Here is a 27,378-nt window from a genome sequence, read left to right on the forward strand (position 1 = left end):
ACTTTGCATTTCTCATTCATATTTTATCATCAGCTCCTCTCCTATTTTTAAATTTATTCCTGTCTTTGTAAAATTACCACTATGCTTTAGTTGGAGGGTTGATACAGAGAGTAAGTACATAACTGCTGAATATTTCCACAGTTTCCTTAAAAAATCAAAAAGTTTGGATTTACTTCACAACATGTGACAAATATGGATGGATCTTGAAAATAGGCTAAGTGAAATAAGTCCGATAGAAAACGTCAAGAACCATATGATTTCACTTGTATAAATATAAATAAATACATAGATATAAAACTGAAAGCAACAAACGAATAAGACAAACAAACAAACAAAAAGTCATAGACCCAGACAACAGTATGGTGGTTACCAGAGGGAAAGGGGGGAGGGGAAGGTAGAAGAGGGCAAATGGGGTCAAATATGTGGTGATGGAAGGAGAACGAACTGATTGTGGGTGGTGATCACACAATGCAACATATAGATGACGTGTTATAGAAATGTACACTTGAAACCTGTATAATTTTATGAATCAATATGACCCCAATACATTTAATGACATTTTAAAAAGTTTAAAAAAATAAGAACTAATTAAGCTGATCTGTTCTCTGTCCCTGGATCAGTCTCTCCCTGTCTCCCTTTTCTCGCCATATTCCTCCATTTCAAGAAGAGAAAACAAGGGAGTGAGGTTTAGACGATTTAACCTGTGTTACATAAGTGTGTCAGGGAAGCCCAAGTCTTGGCCATAAAATGAACAGTCTATACATCTGCACGTTTTATACATGGGCCCAAGCTGTTCCTGACCAGGAAGGGAGGTAGTTGTGTGGATACCACTTGTCCGAATGTTAAAGGTTGCCATTCTCAAAACTTAATGTTCCTCTTATATCAGGATTCCGACAGAATGACCTGCCTCTCAGGTAGTTAACTCTCTTCCCTCTTCTTTATGAGAAAGGAACCTTTGAAAGATGTGGGACTCCTCAGAAAACTGCCGTCATCAGGACAGTATGAATCAGTGAGGTCACTCAGACATTCGCACATGAAATGGCACATGTGAAAGTGCATTGCAAATTAGAAACTGCTGTGTGGTCATGAAAACTAGGTGCCTTAGAAAGGAGATAGAAAAGTAGAGCTTTCAAAATTTATTTCAAGCTTAAAGCTAATTTCCAAATTGCCCCAAGAAACCTCCCCTAACATCAGAGGTTATAGTAAAATAATACAGACTATTTTTTTTTTCAAATAAAGTCTTCAGGTGTTAATCCAAAGCTGTTTTAATTCCTCATTGCTCCTGGTGGTGTCTGATCAAACAAGACAGATTTCCATGTTCAGTCATAAAAAATTAGAACTCAAGAAACTTCAGCTACCATCTCTCCAAAATGTTCACGTTGACTTCTCATGTTGCTTCATGGTGGTGAGGGGATGGGTGGGGGGTGGGGCAAGTTTTGCCGGCCACAGCCCCAGGCTGTCCACTTGCGTTTCCAAAACATGGTTCTGTGTTTAGCTATTTTACATGTTAGACTTAGGTATAAACTTTTGTTTGGAAGAAAAAATGACATCCCTAAAAAAACTAATGTTTGGAAAACACTGTGTTTGATTTTACAGATAAAAACACTAAAGGCCTGCCTACTGTCACTAAGCTCATTTGTGACAGAAGTAGGACTAAAATGCATTTCCCTTAATTAACCAGGCCATTGTTTTGTCCACTTTAAGATGAACTTTCCAAAGTTTTCATTTCCAGATTTGATATGAACCATTTCCAAAGCTCCTTACTTTGCAAACTCATGCACTAGTGTGTACTGCCTATAAGATTTGGCAAAAGTTGAGTATCATTCATTCTTCTCAGGAAAAATTGGTCACAGAGTGAATTTAGTAAATTACCCCTGTGAAAGCTAAAATTGTCTCCCTTTTGAACACATGGGTTCCCTGAGTTCCCAGACCATGGGATAGACCTGACTAAGTAAATGTTAAGCACCTCATAAACATGGTTTTGGTTGCCCTTCCCTCCATTTTAAACAATTACCACAGCCTCAAAACTGCAAAAATACTGTCCTACTTTATCCTCTGACGCTGTCACATTTCAGTTCTCTGCCAATGGAAATAGTAAGAGGCATGCTTTAAAAGTCAAAAGATACCTTTTGAAAGGAGAAACAAAATCCATGTCTGCTCCATAGTAAAGAAAACACCCTCAGAAATAAATCTGCTCACAAAGGCAAGGTGAAGCATTCCATCTGAGACACCGGTGAGTAAGGAGTCCCTTGTATACCGGTTGCCCTCGGAGACTTGACTCAACTCACATGGGAACATAAGTTAGCTGCATAGTGTTTCCAACGTAGTTGTAGCCAGATCATCATAAAAACCACTTACAAAGAATGCTGCAATTTTGAGACTCTATCTTGTCATAGCTAGTAAATTTCCTCAATAGTTTCTATAACTTACGTGAACTTTAAAATCACAAAGTCGAAAGGCATCTATCAAAATGAACCCAGGCTTCCCGGGCCATATATACAAGATGGAAAAAGTGGACATCAGGACTATGGGCCTAGTTAACAAATGTCACGCATTTGTTAATTTACTCGTTATAATTTATTATTGCTTGGTACTGTTGTACTTCATTTAGCTTTCACCAGATTCTCTCTACTTCTACACTGACAGGGCATGCATTCTCAGTAAGCAATTGAACTTAGACATGAATATTTGGTATTACTCCCCAAGTCACCTTCTAGAAAAGCATAGTATTCAAGTTTCTTCTGCCAAGTCTGTGTTACACATGACCACAGTGCTATCTACTGGAAAACTGCCAGGATTAGAATTCTTTGGCCCTTTTCCATTGAAGGCATACCATTAGACCTCTTTTTGACTGTTTTACTGTAAATTAATATTTTTCTTAGTGTCACATTGCTGTGTTTAGATCATCAATAGAAAGATGGATGTGAAGAAAACAAAATAATAGATGAAATATTATGCTGATTCATAGATAGATATAGATCGCCAAAATAAAGAGGCAATACAAGGAATGGAGAGCGTAGAGATTCAAGAAAAACTTAGGATGCACTGTCAAGAATTTGCAAGAGAGGAGAATGAGGATGGAAGATTAATCCCACTTTGCTTGCTTGAGTGGCAGGTTGATGATGATTCTATAAAATGAGAGAATACTAGAATAGGGTAAGTAGATTAGAATTTAGAATAGAATAGAATAGAATAGAATAGAATAGAATAGAATAGAATAGAATAGAATAGAAGCAGAAAAGTGTTGGAGAAAGAAGATTACATTAATTCAGGCTGGAAGAAGGCAAGAGCCACTTAGGAGATAAGGCAGCCACGGTTAGTTGATAAGGAACCAAGGGAGTGTCCTGCTGGACACTCCTTGAGGACACCTGCGGGGATGCCTGTGTCATGAACCGAGGGTAAGAAGGAGAGGGGAGAGTCCCCTGTGTGAGGAGCCTGGTAAGGAATCACAGAACTGTGAGGACAAGGAGAGGGACAGAAGAGGAAAGTCAGATGCTTAAGCCTCAGAGAATGTGAAAGAGGAATACCAACCCCCACCTTGGCCTTGGTGAGTGAGGGAAGAGCTGCCTCTGGGAGAGGCAGGGCCTTCAGAGAGCTGGGTGCCAGTTAGGGCCAGAGGGAGGACATGGGCCACAGAAGGCTGAGAATGCAAGAGTGTGTGTTTGACATGGAAAGGGAGTTCCAAGGAGAACAAAGGAGGACACGCAGAGCGGGGAAAGAGGAGGCGCACTCTGGTCAAGGAGACTAGAGCCCTAAGGTGACGGAGGAGAGAGACGGTAGATAGAGGCTGGGCAGTGTTCTGCACAGATACACGTGGGGTCCACTGGCTGCAGATACCCCACTGTCTTCCAGTCATTTCAGGTCAGACCCGGGGAGCATCTCTCAAATCTCAGCTGACTCACCATACCTGGCGATATGGTGAGGACCATCTGGGTCTGGACGGGCCAGGGTGTGGCAGAGCGTCTCAGATGACATTTGTAGCAGTGGGCAGGTGCTGTTCATACCCATGGCCACACTGCCGTCTGCCCTGAACAAGCTTGAACACGTAGAGGGCCAGTTTGACTCCCCAGCTCACTGTACTGGTTTCATGCTAGTGGTTCTCCTTGTTTGACATGTGTTTTTGTTTGTTTAGGTTAATACTGTCAGTAAAATGATATTATATAAATTTTCAATTGAATTCACAGAAGTTCATATCGGTCAACTGGCGCTGAGCATTTTCATAAGCATATACTAAAGTTTCATGCTTTAAACTAGCCAAAAATAAATTTTAGCTTATAGCATATTATTTGGCACACAGGAAGTGTTTAATTAATATTAAGGTGTTGGATGGATGATTGAATTTGGATTTTCCATTTGAGTATACTTTATCATACATGGAAATATGTGTCATAAAATTACTTTCAAAAATCGCATTCACATTCTCCCAGGGCTTCATTATGTGGCAGGTAATACTTATTAGGGCCTCACAAGATTTCTTCTTATGCACCGTTTTCCTTCATTCTTCTCTGCGTGAGTGCGAATGTGAGTGTGTGTGTGTATCAGTAATGCTACTAGTACTAGCAGTACTAGTAGTAATTAGTAGTAAAGAGGGACAAAAATTCCAAGGGTGCACTAAAATCTGTTTAGTATTACAGGGATTTAAAGTCAAGAAGGAAAATAGAAGACTAGAGAGATAGGCGACGACAAGTAATATATCATCTCTTATGCCATATGAAGGAGTTAGGATGTTATATTTTTTGGATATAGGAGGTGATCGAAGATTATTATGTAAGGAGGAGGCAAAGTCCATTATATATTTTAAGTATATTCCTCTGGAAGAGTATGAGGAAGGACAAGACAAAAAACCAGAATATTAGGAGACTTTTGTAACAGCTTTAATGAAAGATGTCAAGGGCCCCAAATAAAGAGGCCATAAAAGGAATGGAAGATTACAGATTCAAGAAAAACTTAGGCTGCACTGTCAAGAATTTGCAATAGAGGAGAATGAGGATGGAAAATTAACCCCACGTTGCTTGTTTGAGTGGTGGGTTCTCCATCCAGTGAGAGGGAACGCTAGAATAGGAGATTGTCGAGGCCCAGATAAGATGATGAGCTGGTCTTGCTCTGTGAGAGGTACTGAGAGTTAGTTGTGGAAATGATGTGAAGCACACAGGGGAAGTCTCGATTAGATATAACAATCTGGGAGTCACCGGCACATAGCATACAGGAGGTGAGAATGATGGCTCAGGGTGAACAGCGAGACTGAAACCTCAGTAAATACCAGAGTTTTAAAGAGAGGGCAGTGGAGGCGCTGCAAACACTGATGGCACGCAGAGAAGGGACAGTCTGAGAGGGGACCATACAAACACAGCATGGGGTGGCACAGGAGCCAGGAGAGTCTCAGAGACAGGAAGGACCGATGTCCCAAATACAACAGGGAGGAGCCACGTGATGAGAATTATAAAACATTTTGTCACCGGACCAGCTGGAAGGCTATCAGTGAACTCTGTGAGCACCAAGCGTCTCCTTAAGGTGCTGCAGGAGGAAGAATTTAGGGAGAAAAGCTGCTGATGGAGAAAACGTATGTGCCCATCGTCGAGGGTTCTGAGACACCCTGATCTCTCGGGGTGAAGATGCAGTTTGAGGGAAGTTGGGGTTCCCTACTTGGCTTCATCAAATTATTCAATTTCAAAAACAGTATGAAATTCAAACAGTATGAAATTCAGCCCTTCCAATTCCAGGCCAAATTTCTTAGCTATCTGTATAATATTTAAGAACTTCCCCCCAGCCTCTCTGAATCAAGATACAAAAAATGAGGTTATGACATTTTTGCTACCCCCACTCTATCTACCGTGTTTCCCCGAAAATAAGGCCTATCCCGAAAATAAACCCTAGTTAAGATCATCAGCCAGACGCATTTAGTACGTTATGACGATGTTCCAGAAGATGACATGACTGTATTTGAATAAATGTAGATTGTTGTACATGAAAAAAAAAAAAGACATCCCCTGAAAATACTCCCTAATGCGTCTTTTGGAGTGAAAATTAATATAAGACCCGGTCTTATTTTCAGGGAAATACAGTATAAAATGTTGTAGTTGCACTACCTCTGATAGAAATATGTGTGAACTCTTTATTTTTGTCCCTCTCATTAAAATCCTTCATTATTTGTTTTAGGCCTAGCTAACTTTCTTTCATGCCCCACACTTGGTACACCTATTAAGATCTGCCTGATGTTTTAGGACATCACTCAAGAATTACTTATTCTTTGTCAGATAAGACAATAAAATCCACTTCTTGTGAATATGGAGTTGATTGTATAATAATTCTGCCTTATTATGTTATATAAATACTGTAATTCCTGGGGCTGTAAAATTCCTATCTTTGTTTAAACTATCAATATACTATATATATATATATATATATTAGTGTATGTTGCATGCCTAGTGTATGTGGCGGCTTAAGTAGAGAGCAAGTTTCTGCCATTGCTACTTTTTGTATAAAGCAACATAGATTATGTAAAAGTACAAAACCACGTTAATTGACCAATTCCATAAGTAATAGTGGACTAATAACTCCACGTGACTCATTCTAAATAGTCTTACCATATTTAAAGATTACATGCAAATTCTAATAACATCCTCATATAAAGCCTACTTTCAAGAGGCAGCATGGGATGGCACTGGAATTAGACAGACCTGGATACATCCCCGTTTCATGACATATACCTGCGAAACCTTTGCAAGTTACTTAATCTCTGAGCCTGTTTCTTCATCTATAAATTGTGATTAATAACATATATAAATAAGTTAGTCTACAGTTTAGTACATTCTAAGGCGCCCTGAATAATCCTTTATTGATAGATATTATTTCTGACCCCCTCATAAGTCTCAGGTGGAAAGGAAATGACCAGACTTTGTAGGATATGACCACTGTGTGCTTAGCATGTTCTACCAACATGTTGTCAGTTCATGCAACAGAACCTGTTTCTGTATTGTGTCGCTGGCCCTTTGTCCCCAACTTGCTCGCTAATCAGCACAGATATAACAGGTTATTAGAGCATGTGCCACCCAGCCACAGGATTCCCAGGGTGCTGTAAGTCCATTATCTACTGGGGTTAAGTTTCCTCACAGATCAGGGTCATTGCCTCCAACCATAATTGTTCTCGAGCATGGCCCCCATCTCATTCCATACATATTCACATACATGGTAACTAGAAAATACCAGTGGGGGAAGGAATGGGTGGACAGATAAGTGACCCTGGCGTCTATCAGACGTGTTTCTGAGTATCAACTACTAGATTTCTAACTTTTCCATTCTGCTTTTTATGATAGGGACACATGTTAACTACAATCAGAAGCTTGAGCTCTGACTTAACTGATGCATTTAAAGACTTGGGTGATTACACACCATTTAAATAATAGTGTCTACTAACTAAATAGAAGTCCATTTGGCCTTTTCACATCCAAGATACTTGCTTTCCCACAAAAGCATCCACTAACTTAATTATGACTTGCAGAGAAAATTACAGTGGGTTGAAGGAAGAGCTTAAAATAGGATTTCAATCAACCTAAGAACTGAAGTAGAAGATTCTGATGATTGTTGTGTATTATATAAAGTGCACCTAAATATTCAGTCCTGTAATTCTCTTAATTTTAAGGGGGAAAAAAAACAAACAAACCCTGTTTATGCCAAATAAGAAGTTTTAGTTATGTAACTCAAGATAAACTTACATTATGGATCCGTATTTTAAATGCAGTTGGCATTCTAATCAAATTAATATGTTGATGAACCTGAAATACATGGTTTGGAGTCTGAAGTAAAAGTTTAACACCAATAGAAAAAGGGGATTTTTTTGGATATTGGCCCCTTATTGGAGGCATTGTTTGCAAAAATCTTCTCCCCATTCGGTTGGTTGCCTCTTTATTTTGTTGATGGTTTCTTTTGCTGTGCAGAAGCTTTCTAGTTTGATATAGTCCCATTCATTTATTTTAGCTTCTACTTCTCTTGCCTTTGAAGAAACCCATCTTTTCAAACAGAAGCACGTATAGAGGAAAACTGATAGCAAAGAAAGTATGAGACGTCGAAGAAATTCATCTTCAATTTCCATGCATCAAAAAAAGAAATTAACATTTACATACAACCCAAACTGAAATTGAAATAGTTTGAAGAATCCACTCTCACAATGGCTCTTTTAAAACATTTTAAATTAAAAAAATATTTCCTTCTTGTGGGTATTTAAAAATCCTTTCTAATTAAATTGTTCTAAGAATGTATGACCTAAGTTCCGTATTACCCCAGCAAGAGACGTTAGCATTCAAAACAATTATTAGAAAGGATCACCACAATGTTAATAGGATTGTGCCTGCCTTTTTTAAAAACTAAAGTATTGCTAAATCAGATGGTTTGGGGCCAGGGAGTATCCAGAACATTTTCTAAATACTAAAAAGGAAAAATGGGTGTAATTGTGCACACCTCTCAAGATTAAGTTTATCCCCTTTGAGTTTGATGATTTCTTTCACAGAAAAATTGAATGACTTTTTCCAAATTCCGTAGAGACATATAATTATCAAAACTCCACCCACAGGAATAGATTTTTTTTTTCCAGATAAGGGTAATTATTCCCAGAAACTTTTTCAGTTTTATTCTGATTTAATTAAAACGTATTTATACTATAAAGGCAACACAGCCATCTAGTGGACAGATTTTTAATAGTGGATTATTTTACTTTTGAGAGGTTCAAGTTTATGAAATAAAAGCTTAAGCCAAATGAAAGATTTGTTTTATGACATGATACATAATTATAAAATGAAGAGGAGTATTTATAGGGGTAGGGACAATTTTTTTTAGACAAGTATTATGTTTCCAAATTCAAAAACAAAGTTGTTTTACCAAAATGTATAAATGAAAAAGATGAGGTTCAAGTCATATAGGTTGGACAATAACTGAGATTTATGTATCTGAAATTATGGGTGGTATATGGTTACTGCCCCACCTTCTGAGGCTTTTTTCTTCCTTCTCTAGTCTTTTCTAAGCAGTGCGTTAGTGCTATTCTCCTTCCCCCACTCCCTTCTCCCCAAAGTTTTCTTTGCCATGGGAGCAAGTTGCACTCTCCAGGGAGGCTCTTTGCAGCAGTAACACCTGCTCTGCAATCATAACTGCAATCACTTCTCTTCCTCTCCAGGCTTCCTGTCAGAACCTCCTGTAACGACTCCTTCCTGGTAATCCCAACTCCAGGGAACTGAGAGGTCGCTCGTCCCCAGGACCTACTGTATGCTCAGTCCTCGGGGCAATAGCTCCTGTAGACTGATAGTTGTGGGATAACGATGAGAGAGGGGGCATTCGCACTCAGGACACTGGTTTGCGTTAGGAGGTTTACCCTTTCCAAACATTTAAGAGCAGTCAGTTTGTGTAAGTAACTGAAAAGGTAAAATACCACAATTCTTTTTATATAAAGAGAAGCAGCATTTCATAGCGAAAATGAGCAGGAGACACGAAGTCAGAGACGGGAGTGCCAATGCTAGCCCTGATAAGTGTTTATGTGGTAGTTGTAAATATTGTTTGTGTAAATCAACCTCGGCGACTGTTTCCTCTTAAATAAAGTGAGAATAGTCAATAACAAATCCCCTGACTAACGTACAGGACTATTATGAGGAAGAAATAGTAAGGTAATGTCTGAGGAAGTGTTTTACAATTATGGCAAGGTGTAAGTCTTTATTTCCTCAGGCTGAAATAAAAAGCTCTTTGGTAAAATTGGAATTGTCATTTTTATTTGCAGGTAATTGGCCTTTATATTTAATTAACCAGGAGCAATAATTTGCCTTTTTGTCCCAAGTGTTTGGTCTTTGCTTTATAACCTTGCGTAATAGGTCACTACCATTACCCCATTATGGATGAGGAAAAGAGAGCATGGAAAGCCAAAATTATCTTAAAGGAAGTATATTCTTGATTTGGAGTCCCCTCATTGTTTTCCTGAACTCATTACATAACCATACCTCACTGCCTATTCTGATTTATGGCTCTCACCCTGAAGTATCTGGCCTGTCCATTTTGTTCTACATTTATGGCATGCCTTTTTACAACTCCCAGCTTCAACACCCCCCTCTACTTGAAACTCCCTTTGTCCACCTCTCCATCTGGCAAACACCTGCTCATTGTTCAGCCCAGTTTAATCATTACCTCCTCTGTGAAGCCTTTCTCAGTTCGCCCATGCAAATGTACGGATACTGCACCTGTGTCTAAGAAACACCATATGCATACCTCTATTTCCGCTCTCTTCGCAATGCTGTGTGATGCTTATTTACCTGTCAGGGCTCCTCAATTTCTCCCTTATTGATGTTGAATTTCCAACCCAGGCAATGTTGCATAAACTGGATGTCTCTGACGTACTTGTAAATTGTTGTTGACTACTAAATGAAGCTGTCATATTATTTTACCGTGATATTTTGACCAAGGAAAATGAAACACTTTAAGCTACCAATTCTTTTTCAGAACCTGAAGGATGTTGATTCCATTTTTGCACTTGGACGTTTGAGGTAGAAGCTGTTAAATAAAAAGGAAAAACTGGTTGTGGGGGGGAAAAAAACGGAAAAACTGGTATCACAGTGTGGGAATATTAAAATAGAGAATAGTATCTGCCTTACCAATTGCAGTGGTTCTTTCTTGAGCCTTGATGTCATGCTCTGTCAAATTTAACCATCTTATTGATTCCTTGAGATTTTGTGTAAATATATGATTTTGTGATCGTCCTCTATCCCACAGTTACCATGGCTACTGCAAAGTTTTCATCTTATTTGCGACCATTTCAAGGGTTCTCCCTAAGAACCAATTGTTTGTCTTACAAAAGTGGACTGTCTTCCAAAATAGGCCCCACACATATCCATGATGATAAGTCAAGGGAAACTATCACAGGCAGCTTGTAATGTTTTCCCCACAATCCCAACTTCCCTGTAAACAAACCAACAAAAAATCCACCCCCACACACAGAGGGAACATTTCCTTATTTTCTGAAATATGCCAAATGTGTTTCTCCCTTCTCAAAGTCACCACCCTAGAAAATTTCCAGTGGGATTTTAAATGATTATTTTCATATACTTAGCCTTAGATTATTGGCATTTTCTTCCATAAAATACTTAAGCTTTGAATAAGACTCCCTCAGTGGCATTTGTATATGCATTTTGTTCTCTTTACAGCTTTAGTTTAAAAAGTAGAGATGCTCATTTAAAATAAAACAAGCATTGTAAAACTGAAAATCTAGAATGAACCCTGACTACTGTTAAACTTGATGTTTTCCTTTTAGAGCTTTACTCAAGCATGACAATATGTATATGTTGAGCCAAAGCAAATATTTCCTGCAATTTATTACCTTAAAATAACCCACTATATTACTTAGAACAGAACAAGTGAAATTGGGAACAAACATTAGTCATTCCTAAGACATAGATGACAAACTGTCTAGTACCAACTCTCCTGTCAATTTCTCCATCTTTTCATTTTAAAATAGGATTATCAGTGGTTCTTGATAATTAAAACTTTGAAACCGATTTTTTAAGAACGGTACTAAAGGACAGTTGATTAAAAGAACACCTGTTGTCTGCTCAAGGTCACCTTCTGTCTACAGAACAATATTGTGTCCAATATTTGATCAAGAAATGGAGCAAATGGTAAACAGTTAAGCACTTATTGGATGGCTATGATAAGTAGTTTTAGTACAAATGTGTGTCCATATTTTACCATCTGTAGAAATGAAAGCTATAAACACAACCCAATTATTTCATAATGATCACGCTAATATGGTGGCATTTGAGGTGTTTGTAAATATCACAGAAACCGATACAAGAGCCAAAATTCATGTTCAGAAACTTGTCAGTCATGCATGTGGAATCCAGATTTGTTGCTGTACAGCAAAGACACAATGGAGTAAAAAACATTTTCAAAGACCTTGCGTACAATGAAGAATCCCTGCATTTGTGTGTCACAGTGCATTTGTGTGGAAATGCAACAAAAATGAATTTTCAAGTTTATTATTTAATCAGCAAAAGTGAGCTCTTTTTCTAGTCTTTATATAGTACCTGATTATGTACACACACACACACACACACACACGCACACGCCTAGTAAAGCTTGGAAGAATGCGTATTAATTTCCTATTTAAATATAATCTTTCTAGAATTTACCAAAAATGTGCATATTTTCTTACATTTGGCATCATTAATTTCTCCTAGGAAATTTTACAGGCTATTGTCAACCTCCTCCCACCCACTTTCTCATAATTACTGGAAATACGTCAAATTCCAGAGAAGCAGGCCAGTCAAAGATAGATACTTTGAGAAGTCAGACTGACCTCTACACATACTTGTATACCTGACGTAAGTGTGTAGCAGGATGGAGGACTGAGGTTTCCTAGGTTACATCAAGCTGCAAGTAGTTCCCAGCACCCACATATGCAGACACATAAGCAACTGCGCTGTAGTCTGAATCCCACCTCACTGCATTCCCCATGGCTTCCGTGAGCTAGAGGCTCTGAGGGGTCAAACCCTGAAATTGCTGCCTCCCTGCAGAGCACTGGTACATTTGCTGGGTGTTTGAATACCAATCAGCTATAGTTTCTGCTTCCCAGAATTGTTTGGACCTTTCACACTACTTTGTGAGAGGTTTTCTCATTTCTAAACCAATAACTCTGCCACTCTCCTTAGAAACTGGTAGAGAAATCAATTTATCTCACCTTCAAGTTTTGCTGTTTTGTACTGAAGTGTCCTTTTTCTGGCTAAAGAATCCTTTCCAATTCCTATTGGGTTCACTTTTCTCCAGCTAGTCCACTTTCTCAACTAAATTTTCCTATCTAGCCTCACTTTCAGTGGTAAAATAGATTGGCCTCTCTTGCCTAAATTCTTCCCTTTGCTACATTCTCTCTACCCTCACCCTTGCACCTGTGAATGAAAGAATGAATTGATGAGACATTATCTCAGCTTCCTTTGCCAAACTTTCCAGATTACGAATAACTACTTGTTGGAAGCCTTCCCCAATAAACTGCTCCTTTCTACCACAAGCATATTTAGTGACCCTTTTCTGCATTCACATAGTAAGTAGTTTATTGCTTCAGTGCATATCAGACAGCATATCTCATGATAGGCACTCAATAAAAATAACAGGATCGTTCAACAGAATTGGGTTCAAATTTCAACCATACCACATACTTAGTGTCAAACTTTGAGCCAACATACCACACAGCTCTGTGCTTCAGTGCTCGTCTATAAAATGGGGATAATCAAATTAGAAGTAAAAGGACAGTGCGTGGCACATACTAGACACTAAAAAACAATAGTTTCCATTTCCCCTTATTGAAAAAAAGTGAATGACCAAGGGAAAGAGATGTCATCTGAACTCCTTTTTGATCTCTGCCCAGTTCCCATGAAGCTCCTTGGTTTCTAGACAGAGGGATCTAGAAGCTCCTTGGTTTCTAGATAATTCGGTAGCTTGACTTTGCCAAGGCCACTGAGTCACCCTCCCCACCTGCTGCTTATTATCTCCCCCAAACCCCCTCATTACGTCTAGTCTACACCTAGAACCTTGGCGATTCCACCCTAAGACGCTGCTCAGCTACAATTTACCTGAACTGGACAATTCTTATTCTCGTCCTGAGTTATGAAAGCCCATGGGATTATCCTAGCCCCTGTAATCCTGTAGCATCCCCAAATTTCTGTACCAAAGACTCCTCTCACCCAATGCTCTCCTATCCAAATCCTCAGAGTGGCTGGCCTGTCCCTCTGGACACACTGGAGATTGACTAAATGGGGTGAAAGGGCAAAGACAACTCAAATATAAATCTAGTAGTTCAAACTTGAGTGGATAGAAGAATGATGATATTGGTGACAGAAAACCTGGTCTGCAAAGAAGGCTCATGTGAATTTTGCAAATGCTGTTTTAGAGTCTGACACATTTTAGCTTTCAGTGGGGGGAAATAAATGGAAAACAAACTATGAATAGAATTAACCAAAGGTCAAAATGGTGTTATTCCTAAGAGTAGCATAATAATGAATATCAAATAGTAAAGCATATAATCATGTAAGTATCTCAGAGATTTTAAATAATTTAAATTATGTAAGGATGAAGTCAGAATGTATAGCAGTATCCACTTGTGAGTTCTGATTTACTTTATAATTTTATTAAATAATGATTCTTTTCATTGACATGGGCTTACCCATCATTTTAAAAAATGGCATTGCTTTTTTTGTACACGAAATATTTTCACATAGTTGAAAACAAATTCTTCTGTGAAATATTGTGCTGCAATTTTTTTCTTTTCTTTAAATGATTGGTTTTCCCTAGACAAAATAAAGTGTTATGCTACATTACAGCCTCACTGTTAGGAACGAAGAAAGAGGGGAAACTGCAGAAAGACCCACACATACCACAAAAATGGAGAGTATCCAGGTCCTAGAGGAAAGGTGAGTGTGATTCACATTATAATTGTGCCTTGTGTTTATATACCATTTACATCCACTCAGTGCTTAAGTACCAGTTCTTGATTCCTGTAACTCAGAATGGTTTTGTGAAACGAATGCGTACTCAGTCTGGGAGACCTTATTTTGTGATTTTTTAAAATCAGTTTTTCTATTAGCTATGTTAAGCCATAAGCTAAAACATTGCCTGACTTTATCTTTCTCTTCCCAAAAATAATGACTGTTGCCTGAATTAGCCCCCCAAATTGCCCTAATTCTTTACTTGCCTTTTCTGAGAGTATTTCTTTATGTTATTCTCTTTATAGGGGAAGAGTCTAAAACACAAAATAAATGATATGAAATGACCTAAGTCAGTCAGAAAGGGCACCCAAGTAGTCCCTGGTCCATCAGAACAGACTCTAACCAAGTATTTTCTCCAAAATGAGAAGTTGAAATGCAATACTCTATCTACAGAATAAAATCAAAATACAAGTAGATGATTTGTATAATTATAGGTGCTTTCTTTTTCTACTTACAAGGTTTTAGTGTTGATGCTTCATAGTACTTTTTTTCTCCTTTAAATTTTTTTAAATGAATGAGGAAGTTCACACTTTTGGGATAATAAAAATCTATTTAAAATACTTGATCCAAAAGGTATATACGTATGACTAAATGTACTTTAAGTTGGAAAATTATTAAATAGACCAATGAATGGGAAAGCAATATCAGGATCAATTTAACCATAAGAATCTCCAGTTTCTTCCACTTCAATGATGTATAAGCAAAGGGAATAATACCTGGTGGTTCTGGAGGGAAGTAGTCACTGAAAACCTGAATTTAGACACCTAAAATGTCCTCAGTGTTATTATAAAAGCCCTGTGCTTTGTAACTGTGATAACTCCATTTATGGGTAACCATTCATGTTTCATAGAATAATTATTAAAATTTAGGAAAATATCTGACAAGTGCACAGAATGTAGTCTTATTTTAGATTCAGTGATAAATGGTGAAAAGAAAGCTACCAGAGATAAAAAGAAAAACGATCTTATGGCTTTTAAATGAAAATCTACATCAGATGCAAACAAAAGATTCAGTTTGCCCTTCAAACAATGTACAGGCTGTTTCTATCAACTTGCAAAATATTAAGGTGTGAACATTTCCAAGCTTCCTTAGGAATTTATGATGGCCACCCACATAGTGTGTATAGCCTCTTGGCTCCTTGGCACGCAGTGTCCGCCAAACACAAATTTTGTCAAGACCCAGAAAAAAATTAACCTCATCCTGGCAGATATTTACCAGATCAGGCTGGGCTGAGCGGCAATGACCACTAGAGGGCAGCAGTTGAATAGCATTTCTACCTCCTCCTACCCGGGCTGGCATTCATAGGTCCAAGTCTCCTTTGGTAATGGCCCCATTCTGTCTCTGCAGCCAAAACCCTACTTCAGATGAAGTTTTGTCCTGGTCTCAAAATTTTGACAAGATGATGAAGGCTCCAGCAGGAAGAAACCTTTTCAGAGAGTTCCTCCGAACAGAATATAGTGAAGAGAACCTACTTTTCTGGCTTGCCTGTGAAGACTTAAAGAAAGAGCAGAACAAAAAAGTAATTGAAGAAAAGGCCAGAATGATATATGACGATTACATTTCTATACTATCACCAAAAGAGGTAAAAATCTGGAAAACATTGATGTGGGCTTCCTAAGACCAAGGAAGAACCTAAAGGGACATCTATCCGAATTGGGTAATGCATGGGGTGTGGACAAGCTAGAAGGCTTCTCTGGGTAGATAATTTAGATCCATTCTGAGGATCTATCTGAACATGTGTTTGAAGGCTCGGTATCCCCACTATGCTTTGATCATTTACCTCTGGCTGAATCTGTGGTGATCTACTTGCTTTTCAGAACTAACATTAGGAAGCCTGTTAAATACAATTTGCTGTGACTCAAACTCACATGGAAAAGGATAATTTACTTCGGGGCAGTGTTTCCCAAAGTGTGATCCCCAGATCACCTGTATGAGATTTACCAGGAGCATTTGTTTGAAAAGCAAATTCTTGAGGCCTACCCAGGACTTCTGAATCAGAATTTTTGGAAATAGAGCCCAGGAATCTGCATTTTTAACAAGCTTTCCACATACATATGAGTTTGAAAACCTCTGATATAGAGGTGCAACAAAAAATGCCGTGTTTGTTGATGCTTATGAGACAATTTTTACAGAACGGAACAAAGAGCCTTTGTGACCCATTAATATTCTTGGGGAGAGATGGGTAATGGCAATTATTTAACTTATTCTAGTTTTCCTGTTAACTGAAAGTGCAAGCTATTTCTCCCATTGGCAGAATATACCTAATAAGGCACATTCCAAGCAACCAAATACTTTTCTGTTAACTTTTGAAAAATTAGTTTGTTCCTGAGAAATGCTCCAGCTCCAAGAGTTAAAAGCATTGGGTGAGAGAGGGGTTAATAGTGTGCCCAGGCCTCTGGAGTGCCCAGTGACAGAATTCCAGAAGTGCTTACAAACGTTTGAATTTAGAGGTTCCTAGAATGCCTTCTCTTCTCCAACCACCTTCTTTTTGTTTTTCTGTCCCTCCTAAACCACTGTGATTTTTGCCTGTGCATTTAAATGTCCTGACCTGGTCCTTTCTGCTCCCAGAATTTAGCGTGCACACCCCTTTCTTAGTGCACGGACATTTATGAAGTCCCCTAGAAATAGGCTGTACTCATCGGCGCCTCATCCAACACCTGATGTGGTCCCAACTGCCTCCCACTCCTTACCTTGAAGTTTATGAAATGGATTAGTGTCTACTTTAGCAATGTCTGTGTTTGGAATTCTATATAAACTATTTTACCTCTAATGAGGTCTACCTAAGGAATTAAACATTTTTTATTAGGTTATAAATCCATCTCTCCCCAAAATACATAACATGTACCATCTTAAAATGATGACTGTTTTATTTTAAAATAATGCTAGTAGAAAAAGTATTCCTATATTAAGAACATATAGTTCCTTTATTTTACAATTTCCATTTTCTAAGTTTTAGCTTTTTATGGGAAACACTTTCCCATTGTCCTCACAGCTCCTGATTTTCAGATGTCACTGATGGATGGAGCTTTGTAAAATACTTACTTTTCACAAAATTACTTCTTCTTTGGGTCATAGATTAGTGCTATCATAGTTATTGATCGTTGAAATATAAACTATTGGGTCTTCATTCTTCTGCAAAGGTAACGAAGTTTTGTTTTAGCCTAATTTCTTGACTTTGTTGAATGTCACCCAACAGTCATTAAAATATTATATCCTGATCAAGAACATAAACTTTGCTAAATAGACAAATATTTAGTGTAATAGCCATTTTTATTCTCTCCTGTATTTTTCTTAACATCTACAATTAGGCCATTGCCTACTCTTTACTATCCTCAAAATACTACAAAGAAAGAGACAGACAAAGAGAAGTGAAATTCAAATTTTTATCATTATGCTACTTTTGTGCAGACTTGTAAATAACTCTTGACATAAAATCTAAATTATTGGACTGTAGGAAGTGCCTTTGTTTAGCCAACTGATTGCTTTCCCATCAACATAGTAATTTTATTTGATTATTGCTTAGCAGCAAAAACAAATGAACCAAAAATAGCTATTTATAACTATAAAAGACAATTGTTAAAAGGCTATTTTAAGCCAAAGTATAGACATAGTTGCTCTTGAACCATGTCGAAGGCTTGACTCACTGATACACTCACTATATGGCATGTACTTCATAGCTATCCCAGAGCCCTTTGCAAACTCTCATATCTCACGGACTTTTCTGTGCAAAACTTGTCAATTTCTAATCATACTCAATAGGTTACTAACTGTCTGCTGATACTGAGTTATCACCCTTCAGATTTTGTTTTCCAACACTGGAGAGAACACCTGTCACCTGAGGCGTGCCCTGACTGTACAGTAGCAATAACACTGAACCCATATTCAGGTGTGCAATCCTGGCTCTACTTCAACTAATGGTGTGACTGGAGTTCAATTAGTTCACTTCTCTGGTCCTTAGTGTTCAGTTGATTTTACAGAAAAACAAAGGAGCACAGAGAGTAGTAAACCACATCCACCATGGCCGCTCTGAGGGTCTTGTGCTACTATTTTTTTCTCCCCCCAATGATATATCACATCAGCCATGGTCCTCCTTATTGCTGCACTCGGATTCCAACCAAGTCTCTCTCAGCACAGGCAGGTGGGATCTTTTCCCATTTGGGGGCCAACGAATCAGGTCTTTCCACCTCTGAAATTCTATAACTGTTTCTACTTCAGTTATTTTTAAAGAACGTGAACATTTGAATAATTTATAAAATGGTAATGACCAAATAGCTAAAAATTGTCAGGATTTTATTCTGAACCGGAATCTCGTATTTCTTCACTCAACTTTCATTTTACCTGAATTAGGTTATCATGTTTCTCTTTGTTAAATACAGAGAAAGTCTACATTCTTAAAATCATGTATGTGTGCAAAGCTTATTTCCTTCATAAAGCCAGTGTGCTGAAAATTACATTCCATTATTTAAGAGTGTGTTATATGCAGTTTTCATAATTTGAACATTATTTTATAAAATAGATGCTTGCGATCAGGAGGCAGTGTAACTTCCATTTCTTGGTATAGCATACATTTTAGGAAGGGATAAGGCCAAATTTTAAATTTAAGAAAAATCTAAAAACAAATTAAAACTAGCATTTCTTTCAAAAGTACATTTTCTTTTTATGTGATGTCCTCAAGAGAAAAGAAACAGAGGGAATAAAGAGGAATTTAAGAGTCATGGTAGCCTTGCTGCACATAGCAGATGCTGGTGGCAGCTTATATTTATTAAGTATTGAAAAGACAAACCCAACAAAATGAAGAACTTTACTAAAGAATCTGTTTAAAAGCATTGAGCTATTGAACAAAAATAATTATAAAGCCTTCAACAAATGTGAAGACTTATCTGAATTCACGGAAACTATGTGTGTTCAGTCATCTACAAATCCCCTTGTGATGATATTGTCTGTAAACAGCTGTAATCCAGCCTTACCACTTACCATGCATATGACATTTAGCAACGCACATCAGTGCTCTGCGGCCTCAGCTTCCTTGTTTCGTAGAATGATGGCAGGGAAAAAGCTCTAAAACTCACTAAATCTACGATTTTCAGGCTCTGCTGTATGGTGATTCTCACAGTAGAAACTGCTTCTTCTGATTTTACCCTAAATTCCCAGTTGCCAGCTGGAAGAAAAAAGAATAAACCTATTCAAGCACTAGAATTATCTAAAAATAATGCATATGTGATAGGCATGTGGATTCTGTGTATGCGTGTATATGCCTTTTCAAGAGAAACTGTGAATTTGGCACTTTCAATGATTTAAATTAGTTTTTCTAAATAGAACTCATTTGACTATAGTTTCTTAGGTACATTTCTTTGTGCATGCATATTATTCAAAAAATATTTATTGAGTATGTCCTATGAGTCAGGTACTGGGCTAGATGTTAGGGACATGACAGTGAACAAAAACAAAACAAAACAAAACAAAACAAAAATCACTGGCCTATATCTGTAGAGCTTACATTTTAGGAAGACAGACAAATCATGTCAAAAACAAGCAAATAAAAATTGTGATAAACATTATGATGGAAGTGGAGGTTGAATGATGTAGTTTAGAATAGGGGTATCAGGTTAAGGTCACTCTGGAAAGGTAAAATTCAAGTTGATACAAAGTCTGAAGACATTGGGCTTGATCAACAAGGTGCCATCATACTTATGATCAATTATTCTTACTATTATTACTTTACATTGGGCTTAAACTTTGTTGTTGACAAAATGGTTTTACATATATTATGGTGAGTCTCACAATAATCCTGTAGCCACTAGGACAGGTGGCACCATTTTACAGCAAAGGAAACTTATTTTCCAAGCAGACGTTAGAATTACATCTGGTAGAGAGAGAACGCAAGCCCAATAAGGTCTTCTGATTCTAAATGTGGTACTCTTCCGACTACCATATGCTGAATAGTTATTCCATTGTCTAGTATTTTCTTCAAGGCATCCCTGTAGATTTCTGTGAATCCCACGTTAGAACTTGAAGCAAAATGAGAACTAGCAACCTTCACTGCACGATTGAATTCTCCCTCACACAAGCAAGGTAAACTTTCCCGTCATTTGGACCCTACCAAGAATACGGTTACTGTACTTTATCCTACCAAAGATCTTTGCTCCAAGAAATAAATTCCATCAATCAGTTTTATTTATAATTTATAATTATTTTCAGTAGAAATAATCACAAAATAATAAGACTAAAAGTGCACATGGTAAAATGTTATTAAAACTGACAGGAGAATCAGATATTCTGCATATCTATAAAATTCAACATGAGAAAAACAAATTTAGTTAAGATTAAAAAGAACAAATTTAGTTAAAAATACAGCATAAGCTGTAATTGCTAAAAGTCAATACAGACTTAGAAAGGAAAAAAAGAAAAAAAAATATTAATCAGAATTTTACTTACATAAAATCCTAAATTAATAAGCAACTTAGTAAAACTAAAAATAAAATGGAAATAATGGGGGGGAAACTTAATGATATGCAAAAAATTGGTCAAGGAATTCACTGACTTAAAGAAGGGCCTCTATGAAAGGGGGGAGTAAAGGCTTTCAGTGAAAATTGATCATGTTCAGTGCAATTCTGCCATAAATGTCCACACAGTTGCCATTGCATCTTGATAGCTAGAACAGAATGGCAGGGTCAAAACTTGGTGTGCTCTCTTTCAGAAATACTCACCTGTGTTAATGTTCTCCCCAACTGGATAGGAAACCTGGTAGATTAGGAATGGTATACAGCTCAGTTTGACCCAGCTTTTCCCAAGCCACACTAGCAAGACGTGTCTTCATTCTCCCCACTTTACCTCCACAGTCTTGTTGAATCTTGAACTCTCAGTACATTTTCCTCCCAATGAGTTTGTGGAGTCTACAAACCACTTGCTTTTCTTCTTCTCTGTCTCCTACTCCCTGTGGGAATGAAAGCTTCCAAAGCCACTTATGCCTTTTTAAAGCTAGTTGTCAAATCTCAACACCACCAGTGTTTCCAGCATAGCGAAAACTGCCCGTTACATGCAGCCAAATCTGTCCGTACTGTCTTGTGCCCCGTTCCACAGTAGTTCTTTTCTTTAAACTCTGTCAGTGCTGCACTGCAGCCCTCCCTCCCCCGACTTAGATGTGAGTCTGTGAAGACTAGGGAACAAATTTCCATTGCCGAAGAACAAGTCTTGTCTGTGCTACTCAACTTTGTCTTCTGTTCGGATAAGTTCTTTACAGCAAACTCCCCAGTCTCTCCTGCATTGGAGCCGCAATAAGATGGCCTTATAAGCCTGAATCCTAGGGTGACTATGGCTCTGGCCCATGCTGGAATCCACCCCCCACTAACTTGTATTATAGATGTTCCACAGTCGAAAGCACAGAGATACCACAGGATGAAACTATAGATTGTTAGACCCATGGGGTTTGTCCTTGTTAACACTTTTTTTGACTGACTGACGACCTTTTCAAACAAACAACCAGATGTGAATGTAAACATTTTTCAAATGGAAATAGCACGTGCCTTTTTATTACAGATTACTAAGTGTTGAATGGTACTACTTTTTCTATATTTCACTGCTGTTTTTAATTTGAAAAAAAACACAAGAATTTTACGAGACACAAGATATTTAACAATTCAAGATATTTAACAATTTATTTTACTTCTGTCTTAAATAACTAGTATGATTCCAGCTACTGATAAACTGCTATGCTAGCTTTAATTATGCTATTATTTAAGTAATAAATGACCTCCTTTCTTTATCACTAATCTAATGTTTCTTTCTCCATTGAAGCAAAAAGTTCGCAAGTTTGAAAAAGAAACATTTATAAAAACAGTGGAGTGTGTTTGGTAAGACTTCCCCTTACCATAACACCGCATTACAGAGTTAGATCAATCAGTTTAAACTCCAATCAACATTTTCATGTTGAGTAGAAACACAAATTATATTTTTAAATAAAAAGCTTAGGAAAAAACCTGTGCTTTTTTATTATTTTGTACTTGATGATGATCTTATATGGCAATAATACAGAGAACAAAACCTAAATGATCTAATTCCACATCTCTTTTTAAAAAAAATTCCTGACCAAGAATAAATAGTTCAGCCAAGAGATTCATTTTTTTCTACATATACGTTGGTCTAGCTAAACGACAGAAATTTAGTCTGGATCACTGTTCCCTGAAAAATCCTCCTGTAGTAGCCATCTCCTGGGTGTATCAATCAACCCACTTCCATGTGGGCCATAGAGCTCAGAAAGCTGGGGACATCAGATGAAATAGGAGAGGCTTCCATTACTGGGACTGTTGCAGATCCCAGGCTTAATTTAAACATGAGTGGGAAAAGAAGCCAGAGCCCAAAAGGCTTTTGCAAAATGCTTATGAGGAAATGTTTAGATATAAATACGAAAAATGTGTATAGACCTGAATATATCATCATGAGACATATAACCATGGGTCAGGATGCCCCAGTCCTCGTTCAGTAGTGAAGACTGAGAAAACCAGTCAGGACTCAGGGATGGTTTGTCTCTTGGAAGGTATCGCTAACATGTTATTTCAGGGCAGAGCTTAGTTCCATTCCCCAAGCATGTCCTTACTGCTATTTATTTTTCTCCACTTCCTTTACCAACATGCCCTACCAGTTCCACCAGAATTGGCATTTAGCAAAGAAAAAAACAAAAAACATAACTGCATCAGTTGCAGAATTTAATTTCTGTGTACTTTTCAAACGACATTGTATTGATAAATGGGTATTCTGAATCCCTACTTATATTGCTCCTTTCCAAAATTCCACTTCAAACAACTGTTCTATGTAATCTTTAGAACAGAGATCTTTGGATGTATTCCCAGAGAAGGACAATATAGTTTCCTACGCTTTGCCAGATAGACGTAAGACATGAAGAACTCCTGGTGTGGTTCGGTTCTACTAGGCCCTTCCACATTCCTGGTTTCCTACTTCTGACAGAGTAGGACTTGTTGGAATATGAAACCATCAGGAATCAACATTTGATAAACATGTTAATTTTTGCTAGAGAACTACTTTCTGCCAGATTTTTACCTTGCTTCATCAAGAGGGTCACCCCAGCGGTCATATAATGGTAGGAGGTAAATCTGTTACCTGGCCAGGGAATTCTCTGGCCCCTCAACAATGACTAGAAATTGTTGAAAACTCTGGAGTGAATGCATAAAAAAGATAAATCCAAGTAAGCCAAGAGATCTGTGAACTGAAATTCTGGTTTAAAAGACTACTTGTTTTGTTTCTTTAATTCAACTTTTGGAGGAGAAAAGTATGCGAGGCTGTGTAGCTTTTGAAAAGAGGACCTCATGGTGTTAGGTAGTTGGATTTATTCTTTGGGATTTCTCTGAAATGTCATGAACCTACAGTTACTTAACAGGGATCCTTTGAGAAAAATATTATTTAATGTATCTGCTCTTATTTCTTTTTAGGTCAGTCTCGATTCTCGAGTTAGAGAGGTGATCAATAGAAATCTGTTGGACCCTAATCCCCACATGTATGAAGATGCCCAACTGCAGATTTATACCTTAATGCACAGAGATTCTTTTCCAAGGTTTTTGAACTCTCAAATTTATAAGTCATTCGTTGAAAGTACTGCCAGCTCTACTTCGGAATCTTAATTTTAATTAAAAAGTAAAAATCATTGTGGAGGGCTGCAATGGGAAATAAGAGAAGTTAAGTCACACCAGAAACTGGGTTCCCGGAGAACCACAGTTTAGCATTCCTCAGGCTACTGTGAAAACACAACCAACCATATGGTCTTTGTCTCCATTTTTATCAAGGTTATCCATGATTAAGTTTGGAGAAAACACCACAGAAAACAATGGATTGCCAAATTAAGTTTGTTTTATTCACCACTCATTCTATTTGCAAGCAAACTGTGTTTGTAGTCCTATGAACAGTCTCCTAGTGTATCTCCAGAGACTGCATGTGCAAAGTAAAACTGCTTCATTTGCCACGTAGTTGTTGTAATAATTAATCCAATGGCATAACTTATATCTGTATTTAAGGACTCTTGTGCAATATGGTCTTATAGAAATAATTGCCAAAAAGTTGACTGTGGTTTGCATTTTTAATTATAACCTAAGACAGAAAAAGCCAATTTTTAAATTGTAACAATGGTATTCAACATGCTATATATACTGTGTTTAGTATACTAATTTTGAAGCCAATATTTCTGTACATGAAAAAAGAGCTACTTATCTCTGTTTGCTGGAAAATCCTGTGGGGGATTCCTCTCGTTGTTCACTGCCAAAACTGTGGCATTTTCATTACAGAAGTTTGTTGTGTAAAAAATAGTAAGACGAAAAGAGAAAAAAATAAGCACAAAATAATCTGAAGATATTCTATCTTAATGACAAATCAGAAAATGATAGTTTTTAATTGTAATAGAAAAAATGAATTTATGTATATATCACATGTCCAAACTGTAATTAATTTATTAAAAGACTGGCTCTCCAGTTCTCAAACAGTTGTGTAAAGTATGTACTTTAGTGAGAAAAAAATAGTAATAGGCTTGATAACTTAGTTTTGGAATATAAAGAAAGGATTTAATAAAGGAATGCCTACATGTAGCATCATAAAACATTTTGATGAAATGCATCTGTCCTGTGGCATATTTTCCTTGACAGTGAAAGCCAATGCAAAGCTAAGTTTTTAACCAAGAAAAGTTTTATAACAGTTATGAAGAATATACTTCTCTACTTCAGACCTTAACTGTTTTCATGTAGTATCTTAAGAACTACTTATTTTTAAACTATTCTCATCCACAATTGAAAGGCAGTGCAGTGCTCAAATCTTCCAGCTGCCATATTATTTTTTATAAGTACCACTAAATCTTTAAGACAAATACTTGCCTGGCATTGGCATGTACTTTTGACATTCAAGAAAACAGTATCCTATCGTGCAAACACACAAAAAAGTCAGTGTCATATTTATATCAAAATGTTACAATTGAATATTAATATCCCCTGGAGGCTATTTTTTTAACCTTAATCTTAATAAATATAATATCGAATAACCTAAAATGGAAGTTTAAAAAATATTTATATCCACTGAGAATACTGGCCTTATATTAAGGATGATATTAAAATTATAGGTATTCTTTCTCATTTTTTAACTACCTCTCATTTTTTAATTTATTAAACATTAAATAAACAAGTTTGGGGTTTTCTTTTATAAATTTATTTTACTTGAAAGGTTGGCATCGTAAGTTTCTTTTTCCATAAATTTAAAACATTTTAAGGATTGTTTTTTAAGTGAATTTGATTTTCTAATTTGTATAAAATTCAGGAGATGTGATTAAAAGGGCTATTATCTATTCCCTATGCAAATATTTTCACTGTTGCAGTGTTTGACAAAATGGGATTTTAAAAAAAGTTTGCAGAGTAGAAAACAAAATGTTCTGTTTACACTGGCGTTGCTGACTATCCTATCATAATCAGCACTTTTAAATACATTATTTATGAAAATGTACTGAACATACAGGATAGAAAATATTTATAATAATTTCTTTTAACAAATGCCTGTTTTTGTCTGAAAGTGTTGGTGTGTTAAGAAATACATTATCCCTGTCAATTAGATATTTACTATTTGAATAATAGTTTTCAGTAATATGTTGAAAAAGGAAAGCTATGAAGATGTTTACAAAAAGTCATTATTTTTTTTCCTAAAGAGTGAAGAAAAACTGAAAGAATCATCACTTCTATTGTGAAGTTGTATTGTTTCTGAATTATTTAATTTTTTTCTTGATTAGAATTGAGTTTATTATGCTACTATGATGTATACACCTATATGTTGTAATATCATACTTGTTGCTGTGTTGGAAGCACAATAAATTGGTGCACATGACTAGAAAATATGTAATATACTATGATACACCGCATGCATCAATCTTTTTAAGTGTAGACTTTATATTCTTGTTGTTACTATATATGATGGTGACCTGCTAGTCATAAGTTATCTTTATAAGATACTTTGGACTATTAGATGAATTGTCTGTTTGACAATACTTTTAATATTGTATTTTACCAAATGTAAAAGATAAGGGCCTTATAAAGAGTCCTAATCTCTAACCTGGGCATTTGTAGAATACAGATTTTGAAGTTAGTATATCCTTTTGAAACCTAATTAGGAAGTTGTACTGAGAGTGATTCTAGAGCAGATTTACACATCAGATGTTGGAAACTATGCTATGTGAGCATTCTGTGCTAAATTCCTATTTCAGAGGGAGGAGAGGGTTTCTCACTTAAAAATGTTTAAATTTTCTGTATATTTGCATCTCTACCAATTTTTAAAGTATGGCATAATTCCTTCAGTTTTAATTTCAGAGTTATAATAAACAACAACAACAAAAACCCCTCAAATGGTGTCTATGTTACCATTCTAAGAGCACAATATTTGTTTAGGTAGAATTAGATTTTTCCTAGTGAGTAAATTCCTCCTTGAGGAAAAATTAGCACTTTAGAAGGTATATATACTTTGTGTTTCAGATTGCCAAGGTATCTTTGTATACTAGTATTAGAATCTGCTAATGCACACGGAAAGAGGTTAAAGCTCTTTCTATAGTGCCTAACTTCAGATATATCTATAATGAAAAGAGGAGGATATAGATTATATATAAACATATAGAAATAAATTAGAGAGCCAGATTTCTTCACAGATGGTTCTTGTACATAGATCACAATAATAATGGATGGATGACACTTCTTTTACTTTGAATAATTGTTATTATGTTACCCAAGGTAACACAGATGTGCCCAGTGTTACAGGGCAGCTCTAAGCACAGTAGGTGCACTGGCATATGAACAATAGCAAAACACAATTTTGATATTAATGTTATGAAATGCAAAAATCAAGACCATAA

General features: G+C 36.9%; 1 protein-coding gene across 3 annotated transcripts in view; it reads left to right on the forward strand.

The window, feature by feature from the left end:
* Positions 1-24,911, forward strand: part of RGS17 (regulator of G protein signaling 17) — a 93,900-nt gene extending 68,989 nt beyond the window's left edge. Inside the window, exons 4-6 of one of the 3 annotated variants that reach the window (XM_019749264.3) lie at positions 14,337-14,426; positions 15,849-16,083; positions 23,945-24,833. In XM_019749264.3, coding sequence (XP_019604823.1) covers positions 14,337-14,426; positions 15,849-16,083; positions 23,945-24,133 — 514 coding nt within the window. In that variant the 3' untranslated portion in view covers positions 24,134-24,833. Of the gene's footprint in view, positions 1-14,336; positions 14,427-15,848; positions 16,084-23,944 lie in introns of all 3 variants that reach the window. The other 2 variants (XM_019749263.3, XM_019749265.3) reach the window with 2 other exon arrangements.
* Positions 24,912-27,378: the final 2,467 nt, after the last annotated feature.

Source organism: Rhinolophus sinicus, chromosome 2 (genome assembly GCF_057876585.1).
Source record: "Rhinolophus sinicus isolate RSI-liver-muscle chromosome 2, RSI-T2T, whole genome shotgun sequence".
Classification (NCBI taxonomy): Eukaryota; Metazoa; Chordata; class Mammalia; order Chiroptera; family Rhinolophidae; genus Rhinolophus; species Rhinolophus sinicus.